The sequence below is a fragment of the Oncorhynchus clarkii genome, chromosome 33 (assembly GCF_045791955.1).
Source record: "Oncorhynchus clarkii lewisi isolate Uvic-CL-2024 chromosome 33, UVic_Ocla_1.0, whole genome shotgun sequence".
NCBI classification, from domain to species: domain Eukaryota; kingdom Metazoa; phylum Chordata; class Actinopteri; order Salmoniformes; family Salmonidae; genus Oncorhynchus; species Oncorhynchus clarkii.
In genome coordinates this window covers 15,256,162-15,279,170 of record NC_092179.1, presented here as the reverse complement: position 1 = coordinate 15,279,170, position 23,009 = coordinate 15,256,162, and the positions used below count along the sequence as shown (strand labels likewise).

The window sequence follows — 23,009 nt, the reverse complement described above, 5'->3', positions numbered from 1 at the left end:
GCCTGCATTCCTGAGGTATGAATAGCCCAGGGTTAGCGCCTGGGATGGCTGAATTAAGACCAGACTCTGTGGTTTGGACAGGCCCACCGTCAGAGTGGACACACGCATACACATACTGGGTACACGCACACACACACACGTTGGCCATATTGTTAAAGGAGATACGCACCACACACGCTCAGCCCAGCACAAGTGAAAAAAGTATTACATTTGAGCCTCTCTGTGCACACGCATCTATGCGTGTCCGACTGTGTGTGTGAGTCTATGCTTGTGACTGTGTGTGTGTTTCTTGTTCCGTAATCTGTATTGTTTGGCTGTTGTTTGGGTGATATCAGTTTTATTTGTCTGGGCCGTTATCATTAATTAGTCTGGACAGGCTTCTCTGTCTCGATAATCGCCTACGGAGGGGGGGGTGTCACAGCCTCTGATAGGATGAGCTCCAGCTCTGGGCTCGACAGCAGGGTAATCCAGGACAGAGAACATGTCTCTATGTCCGTCTCTCTCCATCTCTGACTGTCTCCAGTTATGTCATCAGAGTCACATATCTCTCTCTGTCTCTCTCTCAGCTCCAGAGGTTCTTGCTCAGAAGCCCTACAGTAAGGCAGTGGACTGCTGGTCCATCGGAGTCATTGCATACATCCTGTAAGTATTTACAGTCTATTGTACAACTCCTACAGACATGCTATGTGTTCCCATACCCAGTCAATGCCATGAGGGCAGAATTCACAGCTTTATGTTGAGGGCCTTGGTTTGGATCCTTGGTCACTCTGTGATTTTCATGTCTTCTAGAGTGCAGATGTATTACACAAGTTCACACAAGTTTGACTTATTGTGTGTGTGCGTGGATGTTTGTGTTTTGTAATAGCCATTAATGGAGGATGACAGAACATCATACCTCTCTCTTTCCTTTTATCAGAGCCAGATGTTAGTCTGCTACACTCAGTCACCATGTATGGACATAGTGCTTCTGAGGAGAAAAAACTGACTTTTCAACATGTCTCTTTTGTTTTTCATTTGTCTTTCACCCCTCTGTCTGTGTGTGGACAACCTCTGAGTCAGAGCAGATTTAGCGCTGTGTGTGTTTCAGCTCTCGCTGACTGAGTTCCAGACGTGTATGTGTGTGTGTGTGTGTTTAGGGGTTAGAGTTCAGGGTTAGGGACAGGGTGAATAGGGGTAATAGAACAATAAAGGCTGTGAGAACGAGAGAAAGGTGTGCCTTACCTCAGTCATTAGAGCATCAGTGCAAATCTTCCTCATCCCCTGAAAACGTTCCTCATTTTTGCTCCTCTCTCCCTTTCTGTGTTGTTCTTGGCTCTTTGTCGCAAGATGAGCTCTGTGATGTGCAAAGCAGGCTCTGCCCTCTGGTTCTCTCTCATCCTTCCCCTCTTTCCTTGTTCCTTCTCTCGCCCCAATTGCTCAGACATCCTCTGTTCTCCGTTTTCACCTGTTTATATACATCTCTGTCTGTTTGTTGATGTAGCTGTTATGTAACTTTCCATGCTTACACAGCTTTGGATATAAGGATCACTAGGTGTCACTAGGGTCCTTAGAGGTGGGTGTGTGTGTGGGAGTGTGTGTGCGCGCGCACGCGCTCCTGTCACCTCTACACATGTGAGCGAGGAGAAATAATGGTCTGAGAAATAGCGTTCACACAGTCAGTCAGTCCAGCTGGTGGATTAAACTGTCAATGTTTGTATATATTCAATAAGTAGTCCTCAAACATCCTTGTGAATAGCCTAGGCAATATTAAATTAGACAAAATATGTGTTTAGAGTTCATGTAAATATATTAAATCCAAGAATATCCAGTTCTGGATGGTAGTTCTGATGTTTCCTCAGTGAGTTCCCAGTGATCAGTGAGCTACTCCCGTCTTGTCATTTAGCCATTAGCACCATTAGAACAGGCCTCGGACCTCGTTAGCCGATCCTGAGCACCTCAACACAATCCGTCTCGGCATGCCTGGTTGGGTCTCTCCTCAGGTGTGAGGGGATCGCATCAGGTAATCAGGTGGAATAATCGCTCGGGCTCCTGCGGGGGAATGACGTTCAAGTCTTTTAACCAAATGTGAAAGCACAAAAACAAAAAGCTCATTGCGACCACATCAGGCAGAACAGAGTTCGATGGAGAAAGGCATTTTAATGAGGTTTGATCATAATGGCGGCTAATGTTTTCTATGGAAATCGTTTTGCCACTTGAAGAAGTTCAATTAGTCCAGAATTAGGTTAGGAGAGCAGACAGAGAAAAGGTTTAGGATACATTACATTAACCTTGTCAGTTTATTGTTATCAATTGAATAGTTGTTCCAGCATTTATCTCATTCATCCTCATGGTATTCTATTATCATCTTAAAAGTAAACTATTCCCTGAAGTAGGAAGTAAATGCATGTGTTAACTTTTATGAGCTCACTTCCTGTCTGTCTGCAGGTTGTGTGGCTATCCTCCATTCTATGATGAAAATGACTCCAAGCTCTTTGAGCAGATCCTCAAAGCAGACTACGAGTTTGACGCACCGTACTGGGACGACATATCTGATTCAGGTAAGCTGTGGGTGATGGAGTGAGGATCCCCTTCAGACAGAGCACCTTCCTCCTCTTCCACCTCCCACCTGGCACATATGGACACCACACCACCATGGCTACTTTCTCTATGCTGTGATGTCGTCCTCTTGGAATTTGTGTATTGTCAAATCACATTTCATTGGTCACATACACGTGGGTAGCAGATGACATTGCGAGTGTAGCGAAATGCTTCTAGATCCGACAGTGCAGCAGTATCTAACAGGTAATATCTAACAATTCCACAAGAAACCTAATACACACAATCTAGTAAAGGAATGGGATGAGTATATAAGTATGAATATATAAGTATAATTATATGAATGAGCAGTGACAGAGCAGCTAAGATGCAGTAGATAGTAAAGAATAGATACAGTTGAAGTCGGAAGTTTACATAACTTAGGTTGGATTCATCTCAACTTGTTTATCAACCACTACACAAATGTCTTGTTAACAAACTATAGTTTTGGCAAGTCGGTTAGGATATCTACTTTGTGCATGACACAAGTAATTTTTCCAACAATTGTTTACAGACAGTTTATTTCACTGAATCACAATTCCAGTGGGTCAGAAGTTTACATACACTAAATTGACTGTGCTTTTACACAGCTTGGGAAATACCAGAAAATGATGTAATGGCTTTAAAAGCTTCTGATATGCTAATTGACATAATTTGAGTCAATTGGAATTGTACCTGTGGATGTGTTTCAAGGCCTACCTTCAAACTCAGTGCCTCTTTGCTTGATATCATGGGAAAATCATAAGAAATCAGCCAAGACTTCAGGAAAAAAATGGTAGACCTCCACAAGTCTGGTTCATCCTTGGGAGCAATTTCCAAACTCCTGAAGGTACCACGTTCATATGTACAAACAATAGTACGCAAGTATAAACACCATGGGACCACGCAGCCGCCATACGAAAAGTGCAAATCATTCCCAGAACACCAGCAAAGGACCTTGTAAAGATTCTGGAGGAAACTGGTACCAAAGTATCTATATCCACAGTAAAACAAGTCCTATATCGACATAATGTGAAAGGCCGCTCAGCAAGGAAGAAGCCACTGCTCCAAAACCGCCATAAAAGCCAGACTACGGTTTGCAACTGCACATGGGGACAAAGATCGTACTTTTTGGAGAAATGTCCTCTGGTCTGATGACACAAAAATAGAACTGTTAGGTCATAATGACCATCGTTATGTTTGGAGGAAAAAGGGGGAGGCTTGCAAGCCGAAGAACACCATCCCAACCGTTAAGCACATTGGTGGCAGCATCATGTTGTGGGGGTGCTTTGCTGCAAAATAGATGGCATCGTGAGGTAGGAAAATTATGTGGATATATTAAAGCAACATCTCAAGACATCAGTCAGGAAGTTAAAGCTTGGTTCCAAATGGTTCTTCAAAGTTTACAATGACCCCAAGCATACTTCCAAAGTTGTGGCAAAATGGCTTAAGGACAACAAAGTCAATGTATTGGAGTGGCCATCACAAAGCCCTGACCTCAATCCTATTGAAAATTTGTGGGCAGAACTGAAAAAGCGTGTGCAAGGAGGCCTACAAACCTGACTCAGTTACACCAGCTCTGCCAAGCTTGTGGAAGGCTACCTGAAACATTTGACCCAAGTTAAACAATTTAAAGCAATGCTACCAAATACTAATTGAGTGTATGTAAACTTCTGACCCACTGGGAATGTCATGAAAGACATAAAAGCTGAAATAAATCTTTCTCTCTACTATTATTCTGACATTTCCTATTCTTAAAACAAAGTGGTGATCCTAACTGACCTAAGATAGGAAATTTTTACTAGGATTAAATGTCAGGAATTGTGAAAAACTGAGTTTAGATGTATTTGGCTAAGGTGTATGTAAACTTCTGACTTCAACTGTAGATAGTGGCTCGAATAGTTATTGTCCTTGATGATATTTTTTGCCTTCCTGTGACATTGGGTGTTGTAGGTGTCCTGGAGGGCAGGTAGTTTGCACCTGGTGATGCAGACCGCACCACCCTCTGGGACAGGCCTGCGGTTGTAGGCGGTGCAGTTGCCGTACCAGGCGGGGATAGAGCCCGACAGGATGCTCTCGATTGTGCACCTGTAAAAGTTAGAGGGTTTTCAGTGACAAGTCAAATTTTTTCTGCCTCCTGAGGTTGAAGAGGCGCTGTTGTGCCTTCTTCACTTTACTGTCTGTGTTGGTGGACCATTTCAGTTTGTCGGTGATATGTACACCGAGGAACTTAAAACTTTCCAACTTCTCCACTGCTGTCCTGTCAATGTGGAAAGCTCCCTTTGCTGTTTCCTGAAGTCCACGATCATCTCTTTTGTTTTCCTGATATTGAGTGAGCGGTTATTTTCCTAACACCACACTCCGAGGGCCCTCACCTCCTCCCTGTAGGCAGTCTCGTTGTTGTTGTTGTTAGTCTCAACACTGGGGTCCCACAAGGGTGCGTTCTCAGCCCTCTCCTGTACTCCCTGTTCACCCACAACTGGCCATGCACACCTCCAACACAATCATCAAGTTTGCAGATGACACTACATTGGTAGGCACTACAGTGGTAGGCTCATCAAGTTTGCAGATGACACTACAGTGGTAGGCTTACCACTGTAGAGTCATCTGCAAACTTGATGATTGTGTTGGAGGCGTGCATGGCCACAGTCGTGGGTGAACAGGGAGTACAGGAGAGGGCTGAGAACGCACCCTTGTGGGACCCCAGTGTTGAGAAACAGCAAAGTGGTGATGTTGTTTCTTACCCTCACCACCTGGGGGGCGTCCCGTCAGGAAGTCCAGGACCCAGTTGCACAGGGCGGGGTCAAGACCCAGGGACTCTAACTTGATGAGTTTGGAGGGTACTATGGTGTTGAATGCTGAGCTGTAGTCAATAAACAGCATTCTTACATAGGTATTCCTCTTGTCCAGATGGGATAGGGCAGTGTGATGGCGATTGCATCGTCTGTGGACCTATTGGGGCGGTAAGCAAATTGGAGTGGGTCTAGGGTGTCAGGTAGGGTGGAGGTGATATGATCCTTGACTTGTCTCTCAAAGCACTTCATGATGACCGAAGTGAGTGCTACGGGGCGATAGTCATTTAGTTCAGTTACCTTAGCTTTCTTGGGAAAAGGAACAATGGTGGCCATATTGAAGCATGTGGGGACAGCAGACTGGTATAGGGATGGATTGGATATGTCCGTAAACACACCAGTCAGCTGGACTGCGCATGCTCTGAGACGCGGCTAGGGATGCCGTCTTTGCCGGCAGCCTTGCGAGGGTTAACACGTTTAAGTGTTTTACTCACGTCGGCCACGGAGAAGGAGAGCCCACAGTCTTTGGTAACGGGCCGTGTTGGTGGCTCTGTATTGTCCTGGAATCGTGCAAAGAAGTTGTTTAATTTGACTGGAAGCAAGACGTCGATGTCCGTGACGGGGCTGGTTTTCTTGTCGTCATCTGTGATTGACTGTAGACCCTGCCACATACGACGTCCGTGTTTGAGCCGTTGAATTGCGACTCCACTTTGTCTCTAATGACGCTTTGCTTGTTTGATTGCCTTGCGGAGGGAATAACTCCACTGTTTGTATTCGGTCATGTTTCCAGTCGCCTTGCCATGATTAAATGTGGTGGTACGTTCTTTCAGTTTTACGTGAATGCTGCCATCAATACACTGTTTCTGGTTATGGAAGGTTTTAACTTCTTGACGCTACCCATCCCGGGATAATTGTCATCAACAACCGCTGAATTGCATAGCGCCACATTCAAATAATATTACTAAAAATATTTATATTCATGAAATCACAAGTGCAATATAGCAAAACACAGCTTAGCCTTTTGTTAATCCACCTGTCGTGTCAGATTTTGAAAATATGCTTTCAGTGAATGCAATCCAAGCGTTTGTGTAAGTTTATCGATCGCTCGACAAAACATTATGTACACCTAGCATCAAATAGCTTGGTCACGAAAATCAGAAAAACAATCAAATTAATCGTTTATCTTTGATCTTCGGATGTTTTCACTCACGAGACTCCCAGTTACACAATAAATGTTCCTTTTGTTCCATAAAGATTATTTTTATATCCAAAATACCTCCATTTGTTTGGCGCGTTATGTTCAGAAATCCACAGGAAAGAGTGGTCACGACAACGCAGACAAATTCCAAATAGTATCCGTAATGTCCACAGAAACATGTCAAATGTTTTTTATAATCAATCCTCAGGTTGTTTTTAAAATATATAATCGATAATATATCAACCGCAACTGTCTTTCTCAGTAGGAGAGGGAAAGGCAATGGCTGCCCAAACTCTGTTGCGCCAAGTAAAACGCTGCTGGCACCCGGCCATACAATGACGCGATGTTATCTTTCTCACTCATTTTTCAAAATAAAAGCCTGAAACTATGTCTAAAGACTGTTGACACCTTTAGGAAGCGATAGGAAAGGCAATCTGGTTGATATCCCTTTAAATGTAGCAAAGGCAGGCTATGGAACATGGATTTTTCAAAATAGAAGCCACTTCCTGGTTTGATTTTCCTCAGGGTTTCGCCTGCAATATCAGTTCTGTTATACTCACAGACAATATTTTGACAGTTTTGGAAACTTTAGTGTTTTCTATCCTAATCTGTCAATTATATGCATATTCTAGCATCTGGTCCTGAGAAATACGCTGTTTACATTGGGAACGTTATTTTTCCAAACATAAAAACAGTGCCCCCTAGCTTAAAGAGGTTAATAGTCACAGTGGGCACAACATCTCCTATACACTTCCTTATATACTCGCTCACCGAGTCAGACTATACGTCAATGTTATTGTTTGCGGCTACCCGGAATATATCCCAGTTCACGTGATCGAAGCAAACTTCAAGCGTGGAATCCGAATTAGTCAGACCAGCGTTGGATAGACCTAAGCACGGGTGCTTCGTGTTTTAGTTTCTTCCTATAGGAGGGGAGCAACAAGATAGAGTCATGATCAGATTTGCCAAAAGGTGGGTGGGGAGGGGTGTTTTAAGAGTTCTTCACAGACATGATCTGTGAACTTTATATTCTCCAGTTTGGCACCAGTCGAACCATTCCCCCTGCTTGCCAGTAAACCGTAAAACAACAATAGTTATTACAGGAAAGAGAGCTGAGGCTTCGTCCAGGTATTCAGTACACTGGCCAGGGAGTGTGGGAAACATTACACTGACTGTTTACTGTTTGTGTATGATGTGATGAGTGTGAGCAACTGTTCTGTTTTTCACAGCCAAAGACTTTATCGGCAGTCTGATGGAGAAAGACCCGGCGAAGCGTTTCACTTGTGACCAGGCCCTCAGACACCCATGGTGAGAGAACACACTGATTGTAAATGCGCGCACACACACACACATTAACATCCCATAATACCCACATGAGTGTGTGTGTGTGTGTGTGTGTGTGTGTGTGTTCAGGATCGCTGGGGACACAGCCCTCTGCAAGAACATCCATGAGTCTGTGAGCAGACAGATCAGAAAAAACTTTGCTAAGAGCAAATGGAGGGTACGTTTGCATGTATGGTAATAAATGTCTGAGTGTCATTCAAGTGTCCGAGTGTGTCTGAGTGATTGCTTATTTCATGTAGATTTTATAAATCATATACTGTTCGCTCTCTCTCTCTTCCTTACTCTCTCTCTCTCTTCCTTGCTCTCTCTCTCTTCCTTGCTCTCTCTCTTTCTCTCTCTCCCCTTTTCTCTCTCTCTTTCTCCCGTTCTCTCTCTCTTCTCCTTCTCCAGCAAGCCTTCAATGCCACTGCAGTGGTGCGACACATGAGGAGACTGCAGTTGAGCAGCAGTATGGGCCACAGCATGGACAGCTCTCACCCTCACCCTCCTAACAGCCGGGCCGCACAGATGCAGAACCAAAGGAACCAGGCCAACCAGAACCAGGCCAACCAGACTCCCAACCAGACCCCTAGCCAGAGCTCTACTCAACCCTCTCCGAGTCCAAGCCAGACTCGGAGCCAGAACCCTAATGCAGTCATTATGAAGAGCTTTTCTGTGGACTCACCTCAAAAGGACTGTAAGTGGACATGTATGCATCCACACACACACAAACCATGAACTAGTAAACACCAACTACCAGTTTGTTAGTTCTGACTGTGTGTTCATAGCTTCTGTTCTCCCTCCAGGTGCCCCAGCCACTCCCACCCCCTGCAGCCTGGCATCTGCAGCCTCCTCCTCCCCCTCCGGGGGGACGGAGCTCACCCGGCCCCACCCCTCTACTGTTGCCACGGTACTAACAGAGACTAAGTGACGCCAGGTCCCGCGGGGGACCAGCTGGGAGGCTACGGCGCTGTGAGAGAGAGAGCGGAGCGAAAACTGCACCCTCCCTTTCCTTACCTTGCCCCTACTACCCCCTCCCAGCCTGCCCCCCGCCCTGCCCCTCCCCCATGCTGCATCTGGGAGGACTGGGAGAGCAGAGGACTCTAAACCCATTACACCAATAACAACATGCCATACTCACCTTGGACACGCCCATTGTGTCGACTCTGTGGAACCACACCCACTCCGAGAGTATTACTGATTGGTTTACCTTTGAGTGTTTGTTTCTGTCAGAGACCATGATGAGTGAAGTGGGTGTGTTTTCAAAAGCTTCTGTCGAATTGAGTGTTGTCTATGTCAGTCAAACTCAATTTCCCTCTAGTTTTTCCTACATCTTCTATAAGGTTCTACTTGTGAGTTTTTAAAATTCTGTTTATTTTCTATATTTCATCCACTGGGCTAACAGTTACCAACTGGATTATTTTTCATTTCTATTTTCTTGTGCTTTTTTTCCATGTTCATGTTGATTTCTCTTAGTTTGCGTCCATGTTTAAGACGTGCTTTAAAAGTACCATAAGACTGTTGAGTGATGTTTCATGAGTAAGCGCTTTATCTATTTGCACATGAGGTTTGGACGCGGTTTCAGACGTAGATAATGTGTGTACAGCCACCAAGTTAGACTCTTCATCTACGTGAATTTATCAGACAGAGAATAGAGAATGTAAACTGTAAAATGCCCAAAATGGGGTAAGAGCATTGTACAACATCTTTGTTAAGGGAAACATGCACAATGTTTAATTATTGTCTTACTTTAGAAGACTTTCATAACGACCATCCTATAGGGGACGCATATACAGTATATTATGAAACGCACTGCAGGTTTAGGATAGAGTTGAAGAGTGCCGTTAGTTTTAACCATCACCAGTTAGATATATGCGGGGTTTCCCACCCTAAAGATCAGGGGCTACAGGTAGGAAACCAGGCACTTCCAAATGGGCCTCAGAAAAAGTCCATGTAGAAGAGCAGCCATTTCTGTAGTGTCGTGTAAGCATGGGAACCCCTGACCTACAGTATCAGTTTCCCACGATCCAAGATGGTGGAGCTGTTGTCTCTACCCCCATCCCTTTTGCAAAGCCATGACCTCACCACAAGAGCCATCATCATGATGACATCATCAATCGGCACCCAGTACACAAGCTCTCAGGGATTTGGACTGGGCGCCGTGGTGACCCTTGTTGCTATAGAAACCGCTCGAGAACACAGATTTGTCTACAGAGTGTCCAGTGGTCTGCCTCTGTTAAATGCAAGTCCAACGATCCCTTTGTCATTGTAATGTCTAGCCAAAGCAGTCTTGAAACAGAGAACATGAGGACAAACTGATTTTACCTGATTAAAAACTGATGGTTAGCTATGAGCTAGACCTATAACCCTGGCCGATCCCCACTGAGAAATGGATTGTTTTGAAACTTAAGGGCTGAACTCTGATTATCTGGAGAAAGATGACCGAAGACGAGATGTTTTCGATTTCTCTCCCCCTTGCCTTCTTCTTTCTTCTCTGTCCCACCCTCCCTCCCTCTCTTTTTATTTCTAGTTTCTTTAAGACCAGTTCACTGTATACTGTAGAAGTTTCACCCAACACTGGGACTGTTACGCTCAAAACACCAGGGTCCCCTAACCAGACAAGGGCCTGACACAGCATGCATATAGCCTACATTTAGGGGTCATAATGCAGTATTATTACCTGGCTTCGTGGTGCTGGGTCAACCATCATTAAGAGTGATGTCATGGACTGGATTCTTTTAGGGGGTGGGTAGACTTTACTTTAGGGGTCTGTTTTTGTTTATTTTTATTTTTTTTATCGAGGCAAGCATTTTGTTTTCTGATATGAATGAATATATTTGTTGGAAACGTCTTGTAAATAAATTGTGAATATGAATGATAATTTTTAAGATAACCTTAGCGAATGTTGTGCAGTGCCGGCGTGTGTGGGGGGGGGGTTGATTGTATTTTCTTTTGAATGTTTAATGTGTTTTAAATGAGCTACAGCACCCCTCCATCCCACACAATACTGGGCTTTGATACCACGATATTCAGAGCATACTGTACCAAACACTCAGTAACTGCCATCTACAGAGTTACCATGGAGATAACGCCATCAGCATTCTAAACAATATCTGATCAACAAAAAAAAAAATGTAAAAGTAAACTCAGGCTTTAGTTTGCATTGTGTGTAAACGTTGAAGCTTTGACTGATACGACATCCACTGTTATGGAGCTGAGCTGTTTTTTTTTTTACACTTATCTGACTAAGTCATCGGTCGTCCACTTTGCCCCCTTGCTCACTGACACTACGGCAACAGGCATCACAACACACCTAAACACATGCCCATGATCAACTGTCATGAGAAAAAAAAATCCCACAATGCATCACAAGGTTTTTCTGAAGATGAAATGCAAAGCATGTTGAAAAGTGCTTAAAGAAATCCACCTCCACAACTGTTTGCATTAACTTTATATGCCATTGAATGATGTTTGTATCTATATCTAAAGAAGAAGATCAATGTGTCCATAGAGAGCAGAGTATTGTTGGGGACCACTGCATCTCCCTGTGGGTTCCTGTGAGGTCCAGAGCCCGGGGAATGGGCCTTATTTACTCTGCATGTGACCAAGACAAACGTCCATCTTGTGTGGCGGTCTCTCACTAACGACTCCTGGTAGATGTTCCCTTTAACCACAGATCTAGGATCAGAAAACTCTCCCTTAATCTAAACCTTAACCGTTAGATATAAACATAAACATAGATCTCGGATCAAAATATCCTCCATAAATCTGAACCTTAATCAATAGATACTTACAACCGTAGATCTAGGATCAGAATACCCTCTTTTGATCTGAACCTAAGCCATTAGGGGGATGAGAAATATCTGACCTTGTATCAGTGGTAAGGGGCAACTTTCGTCCTACTTCGTTAAGCAGACACCTCCTTCCATTTTGTGTGGCAGAGTGAGTTGCCCTGCCACTCTTACTGTGCTGTGATGACCTTCTGTTATGGGGCTTGTATATCCGATGCCTTCGACAATCATGTGCACATATCAGTTACCATGACGATGACAGAAGCCAGAATGACTGAGTTGTTTTTTTCTCTCCTGAAATAAATCCTGAACGATCATAAAGCAACTGTCTCCGTGTGTCTGTGTGTGCAGGGACTGCTACACTTTAAGCCATTCAGAGTTTGTTTTTGCACTTAGATTGATTTCCACTTCTAATTGGCTTGTCTGCTGACCCCTGACCAGTTTCCGTTCAAACAGAGAAAGATTAGAAAGGAGTCGCGTCCCTCCATAACCCTTCCATACACACACCCTGACTTCAAAAAGACGACGCATACCCCGGATGCTCAACAGACATCAGACACATTTGACAGACGTTTAGCAGATGTAGGGCCAGATGTTACTCTCACACACTCACTTCAGGTCCAGCCATGACACTGTGTCTGAGTGAATGTGAAGACCCTGATCTACATGCTCACAAAATCAAATCAAATGTATTTATATAGCCCTTCGTACATCAGCTGATATCTCAAAGTGCTGTACAGAAACCCAGCCTAAAACCCCAAACGGCAAGCAATGCCGGTGTAGAAGCACGGTGGCTAGGAAACCTAGAGAGGAACCAGGCTATGAGTGGTGGCCAGTCCTCTTCTGGCTGTGCCGGGTGGAGATTATAACAGAACATGGCCAAGATGTTCAAATGTTCATAAATGACCATGGTCAAATAATGATAATCACATCATAAAACATTCCACGAACAATTGCCTCAGACATCAACGTTGTTTTCCCAATACACATTATTTCTAATTGTATAGCAAATGACTGTTAATTCACTAATGTATTTAGAACTCGCCACTTATAGCAAAGTGTGATTGTAATTGTTTTTTCCATTGTTGAGCTGCTCCTGGGTTAAGGTATGACAGTAATTACAGATAAGTGCTGTTGGGACTTAATTGGTGAAAGTGGTCTGAGATTGCCCTGAAGTTCTTCTGGCACTGGGGGCCAATTCAAACTGCAGCCACATTAAGCACCACTCATACTCACTCCCAGCAAGTCAGCCTCTGTCCTCTCTCACAGTTATTGACCTTTGAACCTGTACAATGGATCTGGACTCTGAGTAGTGTGCAAATTCCTCCCCATTCTTCTTGTTTACATCGTCCCCCCCGCTCTCTCTCCGTCTGTCTTGTGCTCAGGGCTGGCCAGAGGAATGCTCAGGGAGATCATTCTCTCATACACGTTAACAAATTCAAAGCAACACACACACTTAGACACACGCACAATGTGACATTCTCAGAGCGAGTTGAGCCACTCAATGGGTGTAAGTGTGGGTGGGGGGGCTGCTGTTGTTGGACGAGTGGTCATGGTGTGGGTGGATAGTTGACCGAGGCTTGGGGTTCACTGATCTTTTTGCCTTTTAAAGTGTTTCCCTCCCTCTCTCTCTCCTCTGTGCCCAGATACACAGCCCCTCATCCCTCCCACTCTCTCCTACGTAGGCTCCATAGGGGGCCTACAATGGATGGGATATACTGAAATGGCAGCCAGAACTATCTTTCTCTCTTTCCTCCTCCTGCTTTTCCTACTCCATCACGTCTTCCTGTCTTGCTTTTTCACCTCTTCATCCTTTTCCTCATTCTTCTCTGTCACTTTCCTCATCTCTGGTTTCTAAAACATGGCGAGCAGCAGGTCCATCTGATTAACTGTAGATGGATCTAAACTGGTATGCAGGTGACGATCTGTGAAACGTATTACTCTGTTAATTAATTTTGCTGTCACTCTCTCCTCTCCATATTCTCTGTCTCTGAGGCATTGGTGTTTTTCTCAGGGCCAGTCCAGAGTCTAATAGAGCATCAAAAAGAACAACAGTGATCCAGGGGTTATTTGATCCAGGGGTTATTTGATCCAGGGGTTATTTGATCCAGGGGTTATTTGAAGGCAGAATTAAATAAATATTTCAATAAAGTCCTGCTGTCTCTCCCTCTCTCCTGCCCAGCAAAGCACATAAGCACATTCCATTCTGCTCTGTGTCCCTAGCATAGACTGACAGACTATAGAAGAGTGGGGATCTGTGTTTGTGCATGTGTCGAGTGTGTTGTCCCCTACAGTTGCAGGTATTAGTCTGAGGCTGTAGGGGTCTTCGTGATGAGGTTCAAGTCTTAGGACACGAACTCCAGCAAAGGAGGAGGGGAGAAAAGACTGTGTGTGTGTGTGTGTGTGTGTGTGTGTGTGTGTGTGTGTGTCTCTCTCTGTGGGGGTGGCACATCTGGCTTTGTCCCGCAGTGCCTGGAGGAGAGAGGGAAACCCATTAAGAAGAGCCCATAACAGCAACCCACAACTCTCTCTCTTTCTCTTCCCCCACTCTCTATTTTCTTTAACTCTCTCTTTACCTAGAATGGAATTTTAGTTGGTGTGTGTAGTTTGTTTGGCCAAAAACAACAGATTGTGTAATCTGGAAATAAAACACCCAAGCGTTAGTAATGCCTGATTAGAGTTTATATGCAGCTTCAGTAATACATTCATACATAATGATCCCAATGCCTCATGGACATTCTCTTTGGTGGTGTTGACACGAGGACAGCAACAGACAACACATGGAACAAATGCCCACAGACACACCTACCAGAAAGTAACCTCACTTTCTTCATTCACTCTAGTCATTCTCTCATTATATACTCACTCTAAATTCATTTAATCTGTCTAGCCATCAGCTGTATGACAGTGCTGTGTATTAATAGGAACTATACACAATATCTCTCTCATTCTCTCTAGTCATTCACTAATACTAGTTCCCTCTGTCTGCTATTCGAGGGCTACTGGATGCCCTCTCTATGTAATATGTGTAGGAGCTACAGTATATATGGCTGAATATGACACTAAATGGGTATTGTGTGTGTTTGTGGATGCATGCGTGCGTGCCTGTGAACAACAGGAATTAGAGAGACTGCCCAGCAGTCTTTAACAACATCCAGTCCAAAGACTAAAGCGGTGTGTGTGGCGTGCGGTGTAACACAGTCTCCTGGTATCTGCTGGGCGTAGCCTCCTGTGTGATGGAATTGAGGTGGTGCCCAGCCCGTCTCTCCGCTGACCTCAGCCTCTCCTCCAGCCCTTGCCTCTCCTGCTCCGCTTGGCGCTGGCTCTTCCTGGCGTTCCGGAGGGAGCGCTTCACCTTCCGGACGCGCTCCTTCAGCTGCTTGTTCCTCCTCTCCAGCTGGCCCAGGCGCTCCTGCTGCTTCCTGCTCTTCTCCTCCTCCTCAAACAGAGCCCCCTGCACCGAGGAGCACAGGAGCTGGAGGGGAGGGGAGGAGAGAGGAAGAGTGAGAGAGAGAAGAGATGGGGAAGAGAGGGAGAGAGAGAGAGAGAGAGAGAGAGAGAAATTAAATCAACATTGGATTGGAATATCTATTAGCAGAAGTGTCATTCACCTAATTATTTTAAATGGGGTGCACTAACTGGTGAACTTTTTAGTGTACAACTCAATGATACTTGTGTCCCGCTCTTTTCAAAAGGCATGACACTAAATTTGTGTGATCAGTCTCTGAGTATTTATCTGACAGGGCAACAGGGACGTTGAGATGAGGCTATTCAGAAAATACGGGGCAGAATAAAGCATGCCAGTTAGTATGTTGTCAGTTGGCATCAGGAGGAGAGTGTGTGAGCCCCAGTGACATCATCTTCCCATCAGTGTGTGTTCTTTTTGTTCGTTTAACTCCACTGCCTTAGTTACTTCTCCTTGGCTGGTGCTTTTCTTCTCCCCCCTCCTCCTATCTCCCTCCAGTGAATCAAGGTGCATTGGAGCCTCTGTCGAGTACAGTACCCTGTCATCTCGCCCGGAGTTATGACAGCTCTGAGGGGCCACAATTTTCCAGCTCATTGGCGGGGCGAGACCTCTCTGTGGGACTTCCCTTCCTAATGCTACGTTAGGCTACAGGTCGGCATTGCGGAGGGCCCCATTCTGCCCTAACAAGCATCCCATCTCCCTTTAAACATAGAGTGGTATCTGGAAGGAAAAACAGAAAAGTTAAAATAATGTATCTATTCTATACTGTTACTCCTAAAGTCCAGTACTAGAGTAGTGACTGTTAAATGTGCAGACAGTGTGCAATCTAAAAAAATGTGGGTTGTTTGGATGACCCAAATGTTGGGTTACAGGTATTGGGTCACTTAGTTGGGTTGTTGATGCTGGGTTATTGAGATATGACCGACCGGGTCAGATCAGAATACTGGAGGTATTGCTTAGTAGGGGCGTAGCTTTCAGGAAGTTGTTTTTGGCCACCTGTAAGGGTAAATGTAATTCTGGTTCATCTGTTGTATTGTCATCACATGTTAAGGTTGAACAATGCCACTTTTGTAGCATTGAGTTATATAGTTGTATAGTTACCACTTTGTTACAATATGTAAATAATAATGTTGTTAATTGTATATTAGAACATAATGTGCAAAAATATTCAAGGAACATTGACATTTTAACTGTAATGACATTTACTCTCACGGGTGGCCAAAAAAGAACCCTGAAAGACACACCCCTAATAGGCCACGTCTCCTGAAAATAACATACCCAGCTGCTGGGTCAGCCCAGCATAAAACAGAATAAAAACCCAACTGATGGTTAAATTAATCAATGTTTGGGTAATCCAAACAACACAACATTTTGGGATATTCACACCAACCAACTGGCTGGGTAAAGATAACCCAGCATGTGTTCAATATTTACCCAGCGCTGGGTTACCAAACAACACAGCATTCTTTTAGAGTGTAGTGATAGTTTACCTCAGAAAAACTAAACCACCCAATCAATGTTCCCTTACATTTTTGGGGGTCAAGAGCAAATTTTAGGTCTTGTGAGCGGAAACTTGAACGTTGTGAGAATTTTTCTGCAACTTCCGCCGCACATTTACAGTGGACACTTACAGTACCTTTACAGTTTTAGATAGTAGCCAATAAGCTATTGTGGCTACTCGATTATAATGTAGACCTACCAACAAAACCAATGGAGCAAATCCCATAACATGTTAACATGGAAATAACTTGTGATTTCTATGATACAGCCTAATATGTGGTGTTCAATTCAGGCCTACATTGAATTAGACTTTTAAATATGTTTATTCTTTATGAAGTGCTTGACATGAATTCATGATTTTTACTTGCTCTGTAACTCACATTTCAGAAGGCACTCGCACGTCCGAGCTGTCTTTATTGCAGGTGCAATAAATAACATATTAAGCTTTATATATATAGACTCGTGGCCTTCGTCGGAGCTTCGTGAGTGTTTTTAATTTGCACCCTTGTGTAGACATGGCTCCACCCACATCCGTTCAGTGCATCTGAATGGGGTGGGAGTCGAGGGAAAATAAACATGTGTTACCAAATAGAACAATGTGCATTTCATAAGTATTCGAACAAAGTGTGTACATGAAACGTATTAACCACGTCCGTAAAACCTCAACGAGGACATCAACCTATCGAGTAAGTTTCCATGTTTATTTTCCCTCGACTCTGACGAAGGCCTTCAGGTTGATACACAAAGCTTAATAAAGAGCAGTGATACTAGCAAGTTGTTTTTCTCTACTTGGTCTGTAACACCATGGGACAAAAAGATGGCTGTAACTTGCATTGTATTGTGTTGTAAGATGCAAGAAACAACTTTCAAAATAAAATTCATTATTATTACCATACAGAGAATTAGACATTGTCGGCTAAACCCTCTGCCTATTGGCTTATGTGTATATTCAAGCCTGTGTCAAAATACAACACTGGCCCTTTAATTAAGACATAAGCTTTTTACCAACTTGCTTTTCAAAGACAGCTTGAAATGTAGCCCACACGTTTGTGCTCTTGTAGGAAGAAGTTCTCCCCATTGCTGACCTATACTTATCTATAACTGGGCTAGTAACTCGCTAACTAGCAAAGAATCAACAAATGTGCACACCGTGGCTCTGTGCTCTGATCTGAACTGATCGCTCATGGGCTACCCCTGCCAGTAGAATTCTACTTCGTTGCGCTCTGGCTCTGCCTCTGCCTACAACAAGATAACAGACTCAGTCTTACAAAGTTAGATTTGTTTTGGTTTGTTTCATTGAAAAGGGGCTGATATAATGTTGATTCGATCACAGAATGATCGTTGATCTATATAGTGCAAACTAATGGGGTGAACTCAGTGAAGTTCTATTGCTTCTCTGTGCAGTCTGGCATTTCTTCTGCGCGGCAGTCCTGGAGGAGATGCGCGGCCACTCAAACACGAGCAGTTTAGAGGGAACATTGCAACCAATCCGACTCTCCCTCGCTGTGTACCATGTTAGTCGCGGGGCTAGAGACCTGGTACTTTGGGACATTATCCAAAGCTAACTCCCAACCATCCACCCATCTATACTCAGCACCAGCTGTCAAAACATCCGGGTGTTACCTACCTGCTGTGGAGGATCATCTGTGTAAACACCACTTAGAGAAACAGGCACACCAACACACAGACACACACACACAGAAACACACGCACACCGAGCAACACACAAACCCATAAACATACACAGCAGTCTCCCCTCTGACCTGAACTGAGGTCCTCCTTCTTACAGCCTCTGAACAGCTGTAAAACCTTCATCTAAACACCGTCTGTGTGTGTGAGTAATCCAACTGTGTGTGTGGTGTGTGTGTGTGTGTGTGTGTGTGTGTGTGTGTGTGTGTGTGTGTGTGTGTGTGTGTGTGTGTGTGTGTGTGTGTGTGTGTGTGTGTGTGTGTGTGTGTGTGTGTGTGTGTGTGTGTGTGTGTGTGTGTGTGAGAGAGAGACTGAATGTGCAACAAGATCTCACTGTTTTACCAATTTGACTTCAGATTCCGACGTTTGTTCCCGTTTCTCCTAACATAACACTTAGAAATGTATCCAAACGTCAAATTTTGGCAGTTAAGTTTGGGATAGGGTTACAGTCACAAAAGAAACAACAACAGTTACATTTAGGCATTCATTCCGAATGATTAAGTTAAGGGTTGCACTGGGATTGAACACACAACCCTTGGAGCCAGAGCTCACAGTTTACACTGGGATTGAACACACGACCCTTGGAGCCAGAGCTCACAGTTTACTCCCGTCCACAACACCCTAGCAAGTCGCAAGCTACTTCATGGTAATGGTGCTCACCGTTGCCCCGAGTGGAAGGTTTTTAAGCCCTCTCCCGACTTCCTGGCTCCCTGGATGGACGTCAAATTTCACCTTGGTTCTTGGTTGGTATGTATACATGCTTGAGTTACAGTGCAGCAGCCACTGTATGGAGCATACACTGTCCTTCTGTTTGGCAGAGTATACACTGTGAATACTCCACTGAGAGCATGTGTGGGGGAGTTGGGGGGGGGGGGGGGGGGGGTCTAATTTGATATTTCCATGCCCTAGGGAAGAAGGCTAGGGTGCATTAGATGACAAAGTATTTCCCATTGCTGTGACTGAATTCAACTAAATGAAACTTCCATTAAAAGGGGTTAGAAAGGGAGGGTTATTACACTATTGTTACTACAGTTCCTGACATCAGGTAGCGACTCAGAGCTGACTCACAGAACACACTGACTGTTATAAAGATGCGGCTTTAGGCTGGAGAAGCACTGAGGTATGGGGCATTTGTACATATGAGAGACCCAGCTTTGTCCTTCATCTCCCTATAACTCCAGTCTCTTTATCTCTCTCTCCCTCTCTTTTCTCTCTCTCCTATCTCTCTTTATCTTTTCCTCCCTCCCTCCCTCTTTCTCTCTCCTACTGGTCGCTATTTATCTCTCATTTATCAACCCCTGCAGGCTTTTCTCTACAATAAAGGAGAGGAAGTCTGAAGAGAGAACACTGAGGGAAGGAATTCTGAGGACAAAGTGTCCATGGATTCGTTTTGGCGCTCCGGGACCGCTCTGGGGTGCATAAGAAGGGGTTTAATCGAGTGCTAATTGGGGGTTTGGGTGTAAGTGGAGGCACTCTCATCTTTCCTTCCCCTCCAGCAGGGCCAGCCTGCATGGGATGTCCATCTGCAACCTCAGCGTTCCCACAGGAAAACTCCAGACTACTGTAGCCTCATCCTCCTAGCCTCTCCCAGCCATTCCCTAACTAATCACCTCCATCTGCCCAACACATCACTGGAGAGAGCCTCAGTCACACGTTACACACATGTAGAGGTTGTTTGTGTGTTGCGTTTACCCTCCACTACACCACTGCGTGTGTGTGTGGGTGTGTGTGAGCTGTGGTTCCATTGTACAGTTCGCACAGGGTTTGTAGTATCATTTTTAAGCCTGTTTTTCCTCCTATTAACTTTGTCTATATTTCTATAGCGTAAACTCTGACAACACACACACATCTGCTCCTCCACATGGACACACAGCCCTCCTAAGGTTGCAACCCCTGCATGCCAGCACCTGCGCTCACGCCACGCAGAGTGTCTTTAACCCTTAACCTCTAACCTCTCAACCTGTTAACCCATCAGAAACCCGACACCCGATGTGTCACAAGTCTTCCGTCAACGTAGTAAGGCTCTCTGGGATAGAGACAGGAAGAGGAGAAGACCTGACCACTGTACCTCTGAGGTTTCACATGGCATCACCCCTCCTCTCCAGTCTCCCAGAGACCTGTTCCATTTCAGTGTCTGCAGGTCTGAAAACAATGGGTACGTAGGTGTAAGCCATATATATGGGGCGGCAGGTAGCCTAGTGGTTAGAGCGTTGGGCCAGTAACCGAAAGGTTGCTAGATCAAATCCCTGAGCTGACAATGTAAAAATCTGTCGTTCTGCCCCTGAACAAGGCAGTTAACCAACTGTTCCCCGGTAGGCTATTGTAAATAAGAATATGTTCTTAACTAGTTAAATAAATAGAAAATATGATCACGTGAAACTACTAGCATGTGAACACCGACTATGAGCATGTGGCCAGGTCAGCGACAGTCCATTGGGCATGGCTGAGTGTGTTTTGACATTAATATCATGCCTAGGAGGTCACATGACTTAATCAATGACTGCTTTGATCTAGTTAAGGAGCGTGACCTAGACACACACAAACACACGGCTAGCTGGGCAGGCAGTCTGTGTGTTGGTGCGGTCTCTGTGTCTGACTCTTAAACTGTGTGTGTGTGTGTGTGTGTGTGTGTGTGTGTGTGTGTGTGGGGGGGGGGGGGGGGTCTCTATAGCTAAGGAGACACGCCAATACACCTCACACAACAAAGTAGTGTCTGAGGATGATGGTGGCTCAGAGGTGAATGTCTGACGATGTGTGTCTGTGTGTTACTCTGTGAAGGTCAGTGAGATGATTGCTGCAGATGTACACAGAGAGGGGTGTGAGCACCTGCTGTATCCAGGGGCAACAAGGTTGTAAAGCATAGAGTTTAATATGTTCCATGGCCGGCCTTAGTTACAACCCTGCTCTGCTACACAAGGTAGCACTTATATTTCCAGCTGTTCAGGCCCAGAGGACACTACCCTGCCCTCTCATCTCTCTTTTCCTGACCCTTTCTCTCCATATCTCTCTATTCATCTCCCTTCTCTATCTTTCATCTCTTTCTCTTTCGCCCACTCCATTCATCTACCCTTTTCTCTATTTTTCTCCCTTTCTCTCTGTCTTTATCCCTCTCAAACCCATATTCCCTCCATCTCCCTTTCTCACTCCTCCCCCCTCTTTCTCTACCCCCCCATTATGTACAGTGGATACAGTGTGTTGAGTAGTCATACCCTGCTGTCCTCCTGGGGGTCCCATTCTGGGGAGAAGGTCTGGAGGGGTTGGCTGTGGGAGCAGTTGGAGAACTGGAACAGGCTGGAGAACGTACGGCGGTTGTCTAAGGTGTCTGGGAAGATGGCGTCCTGGAAGTTGACCCCGTGGGGCAGGATGTTGTAGTTCTCATCCATCCTGTAGGAGGTAAACAAACAAACACTGTGAGTGAATGAGTGCATGCTTCCTATAGGGTCAAAAAGTGACCCCTAAAGGGGCTCAAGTCTGTATTATATCACCCAGTGCATCCAGAAAGGAGAGCATAGAGGAGCTAAATATTGTAGGCCAATATGCTATAAAATCTATGTCATGCTTTTGTGTGTGTTTATGATGTATCACGCTCTTTTTAATGTATTTGTGATTCTGTGCGATGTACACAGGTTCCCGGTCACTAGGTCATCCTGACTCACCAGGTCATCCTGACTCACCGGAGGAAGAAGATGTAGGAGTAGTTCTCCATCACGGTGTGAGACTGGCACGACAGGTACCCCAGCCCTGTCAGGTTGAGGCGCGAGCCCGCCGGCACCTCCAGCATGCTGCCCCACGCCTGGTCGCACATGAGCTCCACCTCTGCGGAGTAGAGCAACCCTTCCTCGGCGCCTTCATAACCATACCCGTACGGGAATGGCAGGGAGTTGTGGAGGCCCTCTGCCCCGCCGTACTGCTCCCGGTGAATTGCCAGCACCTTGGCGTACACAATGATCTCCGCCAGTTCCGCACGGCAGTTCTCACTCAGTGGACGCCACTCGTTTGGCAGTTGGCACCCGTGCGCAAAGCTCGCCATGTAGCCAAGAGCGAGAAACAAGGGCGCAAAGATCATCATGTCTGGTGTGCACGTAATTATTGTCTTTCACTTTGGGTACTCCTGTTATTCGTTTTTCCTCTAGGGCACAAATCCGTTAAAACATATTCTATAAATAAATCCTACTTTTTTTTTACAATAAAAAGTACAGCTCATTTATATCCAGCGATAGGGGCATATGATAACGGCACTGTTATCGTACCGTTGAATTGTAGTCAGTTAAAACTTCATTGGTTCCAGTAAAATGTTGGATGAAAACTATTTGACAGATCAAACACAGAGCGAAACAGACCTGCTCCACGTTTTTAATCTGGGTCTCCTTGAGCAGTGGCATACGTTTGTCAACTGTTAATTCCGTTAAAGACAGAGAACTTCAAGTATATCCACAGACAGATAATCCAATGTTATGACCCCGTGTTTAAGTGTGCATTTTTTTTTTGCCCGATGCAGCGCAAGTCCAGTCCCATTCAAAGACATTCTCGAAGGCTCCTCAGAGCCCCTTCATTCGCAAAGATCTCTCCGACCAATCAGACTGACCCAAAGTTTACACAGCCAATCATTGAACCGCCCGGTTTTACTACAACAACGTTTTTATAGGCTTATTAAAGACATATTTGTAATGGAGAGGAGGAATGCAGGCATGCGCTCG

General features: G+C 45.0%; 2 protein-coding genes across 2 annotated transcripts in view; one reads left to right on the top strand and one right to left on the bottom strand.

The window, feature by feature from the left end:
- Positions 1 to 11,963, top strand: part of LOC139392595 (calcium/calmodulin-dependent protein kinase type 1D-like) — a 72,342-nt gene extending 60,379 nt beyond the window's left edge. Inside the window, exons 6-11 of the mRNA XM_071140684.1 lie at positions 567 to 642; positions 2,425 to 2,537; positions 7,773 to 7,851; positions 7,957 to 8,044; positions 8,278 to 8,563; positions 8,673 to 11,963. Of these exons, the coding sequence (XP_070996785.1) occupies positions 567 to 642; positions 2,425 to 2,537; positions 7,773 to 7,851; positions 7,957 to 8,044; positions 8,278 to 8,563; positions 8,673 to 8,797 (767 nt within the window). The 3' untranslated portion in view covers positions 8,798 to 11,963. The remainder of the gene's footprint in view (positions 1 to 566; positions 643 to 2,424; positions 2,538 to 7,772; positions 7,852 to 7,956; positions 8,045 to 8,277; positions 8,564 to 8,672) is intronic.
- A 2,358-nt stretch (positions 11,964 to 14,321) lies between these two features.
- Positions 14,322 to 22,835, bottom strand: LOC139393007 (coiled-coil domain-containing protein 3-like). Its single transcript, XM_071141319.1, has 3 exons — positions 21,987 to 22,835; positions 21,522 to 21,696; positions 14,322 to 15,132 (listed from the first exon to the last, which is right to left on the bottom strand). The coding sequence occupies exons 1-3, from the start codon at positions 22,379 to 22,381 to the stop codon at positions 14,824 to 14,826; spliced, it is 879 nt and encodes a 292-aa protein (XP_070997420.1). The 5' UTR covers positions 22,382 to 22,835; the 3' UTR covers positions 14,322 to 14,823.
- Between the last annotated feature and the right edge of the window lie 174 nt (positions 22,836 to 23,009).